Raw genomic sequence first — 8,107 nt, 5'->3', positions numbered from 1 at the left:
ACTTGATCCCATCATCGCAGCCACCGTATCAATCCATCTCGTTGAAGGCCTCCCCCTCTTTCGTCGACCCTACACCCTACCAAGCATGACATCCTTCTTCAGGGAATGGTCCCTTCTTACAACATGACCAAAATAGGTGAGACGAAGTCTGGCCATTCTTGCTTCCAAGGAGCATTCTGGCTGCACTCTATGCCGTGCCATCAGGATCACTGCCATACTGCAGCTCCGTTTGTCTCCTTTCTTGGTATTTTCATGCAAATTCTTCTGCTGGTTGGGGTTTAGTCCATTTCTATATCCTTCCCTTCAAGGCTCAGGGGTCCAGGATTATCTTCTGTGTCTGTGTTAACTGGTTTCACTTTTCTTTGTTGAAGAGGGTCTGTGCAGTTGTTCTGCCTAGTCAACCATCTTACTGGAACTCCAATGAAGAATCTTTTTAATACTTAGATTCTGGTATTCAGAATGTAGATTTGAGGAGGACCAGTGCTGCTGAGGGTTCTTTGTCAAACCCCTGGGTGATACTAGAGCAGTACCATCCAGTAGAATTGTTTTGGTGGAGATGCCCTGTTTCTTCACTATCTTGTATGTATCCACATGTGGCTGTTGAGCTCTGGAAATATGACTATTGTGAGCAAACAGCTCTAGTTTTCATTTTAATTCATTTAAATTTAAATAGTCACAAATGACCCTTCCATTGGACAATGCAGAGTTCAGCTCTGTAGTAGGAGGAGAGGCACGTGACTCCCCTGTTGATCCCAAGGTACCACAGTGTAGCCGAGATTTCATTTAGTCTCGTATTAGAAAGAATTCAAAAACATATAGGCTGCTGTGGGCAGCCAGAATCTAGAGCATCTGACGTTGGTGTCTGTGAGAAAGCATAGTGATCTTGTGTCTCATTTCCATGATGGGTTTAGGGCATATTCTCAAACCCTTGTATGGAGACATTGTGATGCCAAGAGGACATAACCTAGTAGTGTGGTAGGCAGAATTTACATGCCTCCCCCTCAACTCGATAGACACACCCAGACGTACAGAACTGTCCTCGGTGAATTATGATAAAAATGGTAAGCTATCTTAGTTGAACTTGAAAGAATGAAAGGAAGATCCCCAGATGAAGGGGGCACTTGAAGCCAGAGCTGATAGCCGAGGGACTAATATGACAACACACTGCAGGGACTGGGTTGGTTTTTTGTTTGTTTTTTCCTGCATCTTTTTTTCCGCCTTGTGATTTGGGTGCAAGTTTACAGAGCAAACTGGTTTTCCATTCAGCAGTTCATACACATACTGAATTGTGACATTAATTACAATCCCCACAGGGTAATAGCACTTTTCCTCATCTTCCCTGTGTTTTCCGTACCATTTGTCCTGCTTTCCTATTCCTTCTTGCCTCCTGAGCACATACTTCCTTGGGCACATACTGCCCTTTTGATCTCTCTGGTTGATTATTCTAAGGAATGTGTACCTTTCTGATATTATTGTTCACCTTATCGACCTGTCTGTTGTTTGGCAAAAAGTTGAGTCATAATGGTGAGTCTGATTCGAGACCTGACGGGTATCTAAGAGCCATAGTCTCAGGAGTTCCACCAGTCTCTAAAAGACCAGTAAGCCTGGTCTCTTTCATGGTTTTGAGTGTTGTTCACTATTTTTCCCCCACTCTGTCCAGAAGCTCCTGTTGTCATCCCTTGCAGAGTAGTTGGCAGTGGTAGCGGGGCATCATCTCGTTCTTCAGGCCTCAAGATCATGGATGCTGAGATTCACGTGCTCCATTAGTCCTTTGGACTAATTGATTCATGTATCTTTTCTTTCCTTTACTTCTCTTTGCTCCTGATGGAGAGAGACCAATAGTTGCACCTTAGATGGCTACTTACAAGCTTTTAAGACCTCAATTACTGCTCACCTAAGTGGGATGTAGAACATTGTCTTTGTGGACTGTTATGCCATTTGATCTTAATGGAGGGACTGAGTTTTTAATACCCATACAGAAAGGAGCATCATGGCCTGAAAGATATAGAGATAGAGCCATAAAAGAGAACATGAGACGTGGAAGATAAGGATAAAACAAGATTTGCCAGACAAATGCTTGGGGTAAAAAAAAATCTGGTATGACAAAATACCATGCAAAAACACTTTAAGGCAAGAAGCATAATTATGGATAAAGAAAATCAGTGCTGCAGTGATAAAAGATTTAACTAATAATCCTCAGACTAACAACATAGCCTTAGAATATATAAGAGGACAGCCATCTTAGGAGGTCCAAGACCTCTCACCTGGAAAAGGCAAGTTAATGTTGGTAATTTACCTGCCAGATTTACAATCTCTGGTGAAGATTTAGAGTAATGGGACTAATCACTTCACCTCTTAGTCTCATGTCAGAAATGTCAGAGGGTCAAACCAGATGATATCTAAGGTTACTTCCAAATTTAAACCCTGCAGCTCTTTAAGCAGTTGTTTGGGGATGTAAGTTAATAATCCTAAGTGTTTCTGGGGCATACATGTGGTGACCTTAAGATGATGTGTCACCCATTTCACTCAAATCCTCCCAGCTGGCTAGTTGAAGGTGATATGTGCAGAGCTTGAGAAGTGTATGTTGCTCATTATAATATATGATGAGCTTAGCAGACATGCTATAAAGATGATGTAAACTCTGACTCTGGCTCACTCCTGGATAGGTCCAGACTTAGTAATGTTGCAGTTACACTAGACCGGGTTGGACAGATAGATCCTTATAGTTGACATAGTGGGCCCATTTTCCTCAGCATCTTCCAGAGTCTAAATCAGATCAATACTATTCATGGCCAGGTGCTGCCCATCAGACATTGTGAGCATGGACCTGGAGCCTGTCCTCATCTGGGTAGCACACCTGACCACACAGGACAGCCTTGCCAAAGTATGACCAAGCCCAGATGATGTGTCCTACCAGTGACAGTCAAAGTCCCACTTATCCAGCAGCTGTTGGAGATATGCTAGTCAGCCATTTTCAGAAAGCCAAGCTGTCTAGTGTTTACTTTTCAGAGTTCTTATTTCAGAAAGCCCTCTGTGCCTCACCTCTACCCCTTGGTTAAGTATGAGCTATAGGCTGCAGCCATTTTCTTTGTTAAGAAACACATACAGCTGTTCATTGTCTGAGGATTTGTGGATCCACCTCAGGCATAGCCTGCTACATTCCTGCTTAGATTAGAAGCATGGTTCCCCCTCTGAACGAATCCCAGTGGAATAATTGGCTGTGTCTTTGGGACTTTAGCCTGCAGGAAGGCCCTTATAGCCAACCTATTCTAAATGATGCTCTTGACAGCTCTCAATTACATTAAGGGACTTCTGTCTCTCTAGAACAGCCGAGATTTATGAATTTTCAATGAGACACAGAATTTAGTGTTTCTGTTCACAGTCTGAGAGAGGAGCTTATAGACTAAAGGGAAAATGACAGGCAGCCTACACCGTCTCAAAGGCCTGCCATTTTGCTATTTAAGTCTTTATATTGCTTTTAGAGCTCTTAGTACTTGCTTGCTCACATCTAGCATCTCAGCTAATTCAGTAGTAGAAATGCAGAATCTGCCTAGACTTCAGACCCACACATGACTAGAGGAGGTTGCAGAGTAGAAACTTGCCACATGGAAGGTCTGGCCTGCTTCATGACCTGTCAGGCACAGAGAGCATGACACTCGTGGGCAGTTAACTCCAGTCAACATTAAAGGGACAGTGGAAGAAGACTTTGCTAATCAGACTTTGCCTTCCTTTGAAGAGGAACAAGAGACTAAATGTCAGGAATTTCCTCCAGATAACAGAAATATCAGTGAACTTCCTGCTTTAATGTGAACTGATGCAAGAGTACGGGGAGAGTGAGAGCAGTTCCTCCCGCACTGATTCCACCTACAGGAAGACTGACTCATCGAGTCAGTTACTGTCTAATGTGTCGTCTAGTCAGGCCCTGTGCTAGGTGCACAGTCCCTAAAGAGGTATGAGTTTCTTGGCTGAATATTTTCTTCCCAGGGAGCCCACAATCCCATGAGAAAGACTCAGTAATCAAATAATCACCCTGAGGAATAATGACTGGAGAAGCACCACAGTTCCTCATGCCATATGCCTCATGCAGGCAGCACCTGTCGTGGAGATGGCAAGAGAATCACTTTGGATTAAAAGATCTACAGCTCCTTGGAAAAAAGAACCAGGTGTTGCCGGGTGAAGGATACAATTGCATCAACCAGATACTAAGCAGAAGCCAGTACAGAGATGAACACCCAACAAAGTCAAGTCAGGTCTGTTATTAGCAGCCAGGCTGGTTCTCATTTATGTTCAGCTCTCCCATCATCTGTGATGGGCTCTCTCTGTACAAGTTACCAAGCTAAAGATTGACTGTTTCCTAGGAGCAGCATGGAAAGGGTTTTAATGATCATGTAAGTGTTTTCCCTGAGATAGTTCTGTGTGATGATAGATCTGGGCCTTTTACATGGCCAACTTCTGTCTCATTATAAGATTACACTAGATTCAGTAAAATAAATTCCTATGCATGGACTCTGTCAACAGTGACATTTTTTCATTGTTTGCCTCTCTTCCAAGGTGTCTCTTTGGGTCAAAAATATTCTGCCTGTGCTGATGTTAGGGGTGCAGTAAGGAGCAATTCTAAAGCCTTGGCCGTTGGGTTAGCATTACATTCTGAGTTTATGGATACAGAGGCCACAGGTCTGTTTCCCTCCAGTAAACAGTTGCAATAGTCTTCTTTATATTTTAGCCCTTGCATCCATCACTTTGCTCAGCTTTCCTTGTAACACATGGGATAAAATTGAACTGTAAGAAAACAAGGCCCTATCAGGAGGTAACAGTGTTCCAGTCTCTCTATACCCTGCCAGTATTTGTTGTTTTCTGTTTTAAACTTTGCTATTAATGTGAGGGTAAGATGTTAAGGATCTGATTAATCTTAAGTAGGGTTTTTTGCATCTGTTTAATTTTCGGTCAGTTTTTTTGTTTTGGTTTTTACTCAGTAAAGCAAATGGAATGATTATCTCAGGCCAGGGGCAGATTTTGTGACTTCTGACATAACCTGTGGCATTTCTCATTACTCCTGATCAGGCTATGAGAGGTACAATGCCATGCGAGCAGACCCAGCCCTTTGCTTCCTGGAGAAAGTTGGGATGCCAGATGAGAAGTCCCTTTCTGCGGAACAGGGAGTCACAGATGGAACCTCAGACATTCCCGAAAGGTGAGAAGCCACATGGGTCCCCCCTGATGTGCCATGTCATGCTGTGAATATATAACACCTTCCACATGCATCCAGCGCTCTTCACGTCTCTTCCTTGTCATGCTTCATCCTCTGGCTTTTCTCTTAGACCTGGTCCCATAGCCCGTTCCTCCCAAAATTGCTATTTCGGTTACACCCTGCTGCTCCAGAGATCTGCTCTAACTTCTACGTATTTTGAACCAAATACCAGCTCCTGTCCTTCATGGGTTCCATAGCAAGGCTTGTCTCTAGTTTAGTCAGAGGTATTTCAGACCTCTCAGACCTGGCGAAAGCAAAGGGACAGTGAATCCAGGTTTCCTGACCTTGAAGTTCTTCAGGTGAAAGCCCAGTACTATTTAAGGATTGCATGGTTCATGAGTGAGGTAGATTTAGGAGTGACTGCTTGATAGCCATGGGGCCCTGGTGGTGCACTGGTAAAGTGCTCCGCTGCCAACTGAAAAGTCAGAAGTTCAAACCCACCAGCTGCTCTGAGGGAGAAAGATGGTCAGTCTGCTTCTGTAAAGGTTACAACTTTGGAAACCCTGTGAGGCAGTTCTGCCCTGTCCTCCAGGGTCACTCTGAATCAGAATCAAGTCAAGTCAGTGGCAGTGGGTTTAGCTTGGTTTTTTACTTGACACCCATGGCATTTTAGCCTTTTCCATGGTTTGCATGTAAAAAAAAAGAGGGGAGCATCCACTTTGGCTGTGTTTTATTTATTGTTGGCATAACTCTAAAACATGTAAATAAAAAATCTATAGTTCAACTGAAACTATGACATGAATCTCTTAGCTTGGATTTGGTAACCTTTTGGCCTGATCTTCCCAAAAGTGGTAGTAGGTACATGTCACATCACCTAAGGCTGTACCCAAGCCTGGACGTGAGGGCTTGGAACTGCCAGCAGCCCCTAACTATCCAGTAAAGCTGAAAGAGGATGGAGTGCATTTTCCATCTGTCCTTAACCCCTGATGAACACTTTAACTACCATAACACTCTGTCTCCAAGGGGTTTCCTGTGGCCACATGATAAAATGATACATTTTGGGAGACTTTAACAAATTCCCAAAGGGCTAGTCATCCTAACATTAGATTCACCAGTTCAGGAAAAAACACTCCCTGGATGAGCTCCCTGAATTGTGGCATAAGCTTCCGTCTTTGTGGAGCGGCTGTTCTTCTGTGATGAAGCAGTGAAGGTTGGAGGTTTGTCTGCCGCCAGGATCTGAGCAATGAGGACAGGAATATCGGGGGCAGAAATATCTCAAAGTCACTTTTAAAATGCATCACGAAAAACAGATAGGCATTAGCAGTTGTTATGCTCACAAGAAAGAGAGCACATTAGGCAGCTAACCCAGAGGCCAGCGTGTGATGATAGAGGGAATGAATCGTCCTTCCTTCTTGGCAGGGGCTGCAGAGCTCTCTTCCAAGGACATGATTTTTGCCAAATGTAAGTAAGTGATTTTGTCTGAAGATTCATCCTATTGTGAAGGGGTGTGTATCAGGACCACATGGTTTGTGCAGCCTTCTTTCTCTGGAGTCTGTTCTTTTTTCAAGGCCACGTATTCAGATACTCCTGATGGGCAGGAAAAATAATACCGTTATTGACCAGCCATCTTCTGAATTTAACCTCTGTAGATCATGGGGCTGGAGTCATAGGCCAAAATATCAGTCGAGGGGGAGGTCTTTACCTACAGAAGTGATGAGACTGTTTGGTGACAGTTTTATTCTCGGTGTCTCTTGAGTTCTCTAGAATGAGAAGGGAAAAACCAAGATTTTGTGCACCTGTGGAGAAAGGGATTTACTAATACTCCTTTGATCACTAATATTTGGGGTTTTCTTTTCAGTATCCTAGTTGCACAATACCTCCTAGATGGTGTATTATTATTATTACTTTACTTTTATTTAGAGGCAACACGGATAAGGAAGATAATGCCGAGGACAAGTTAGATGGCCTCCAGAAACAAACGGTGAGTCAATGTGATGTGTTGGTATCCCACATTACCTGTGATGTTAAAAAAAGAAACCCCCATCTTGGCAGTAGTCTTAGGGAACTTAATTGCAGTGATGTAATTGCATTGCATTTTCCCCAGCATGTATTATGAACATTGTCAAGCATAAAGACCGTGTTGCATTTTTAGTATAATTAATTTTTTACTTTGAGATGATGGCTCATTTTATCTTGAGATAATCATAACCTAATAATGCAGAGAGAGCCGTATGCCATTTGCCTAGTTTCCCCCAATGGTAAAATCTTATAATAATACAGTATCACAACCCAGATGTTTGCACTGATGCGGTCAAGAAACAACCTCTTCATCACCACAAGAATCCCACATGTTGCCCTTTCCCCCCCCCCACCCCTCCATAACCCTGACAACCATTGATATGTTCTCCATTTCTTTCATTTCACCATTTCAAGAGTATTATATGAATGGAATCATTACAATTAGTTTTTTGAGATTGATTCTTTCACAGCATAATTCCCTGGAAATTCTTCCAGGTTGTTTGTATCCATGGTTCATTTCCTTTTATTGCTGAGTGTCTTCCATGGTATTAATGTATCACAGGTTGCTTAATATCACTCATCAAAGGGTGTCTGGATTGTTTCCAGGTTTTGGCTCTTATGAATAAAGCCTCTGTAATATTTGCACATAGGTTTCTGTGTAAACACACATTTTCATTTCTCTCATGTAAACGCATAGAAGTTTAATTGGTAGGTCATGTGATAGGCGTCTTTGGGTTGTACAAATGGTTAAGCATTTGACTACTAGCTAAAAGACTGGTGATTTGAACCTACCCAGAGTGTCTCGGGGGAGCTCTGGTAGCATAGTGCCTAAGGCACTTGACTGCTAACCAGAAGGCTGGCAGTTCAAACCCACCAGCCACTCCTCAGAAGGAAGGTTGG

The 8,107-nt window shown here is 43.0% G+C and overlaps 1 protein-coding gene across 1 annotated transcript in view; it reads left to right on the top strand.

Annotated features, from left to right (window-relative positions):
* CHD6 (chromodomain helicase DNA binding protein 6) overlaps positions 1-8,107 on the top strand; it is a 252,751-nt gene that overhangs the window by 161,432 nt on the left and 83,212 nt on the right. The window contains exons 25-26 of the mRNA XM_042783610.1: positions 5,062-5,191; positions 7,109-7,169. Of these exons, the coding sequence (XP_042639544.1) occupies positions 5,062-5,191; positions 7,109-7,169 (191 nt within the window). The remainder of the gene's footprint in view (positions 1-5,061; positions 5,192-7,108; positions 7,170-8,107) is intronic.

Source organism: Orycteropus afer, unplaced genomic scaffold (assembly GCF_000298275.1).
Source record: "Orycteropus afer afer isolate SDZICR_OR568_19922 unplaced genomic scaffold, OryAfe1.0 scaffold00020, whole genome shotgun sequence".
NCBI lineage: Eukaryota > Metazoa > Chordata > Mammalia > Tubulidentata > Orycteropodidae > Orycteropus > Orycteropus afer.
Note: the sequence above shows the minus strand (reverse complement) of the source record. Positions and strands in the feature narration are given on the sequence as shown.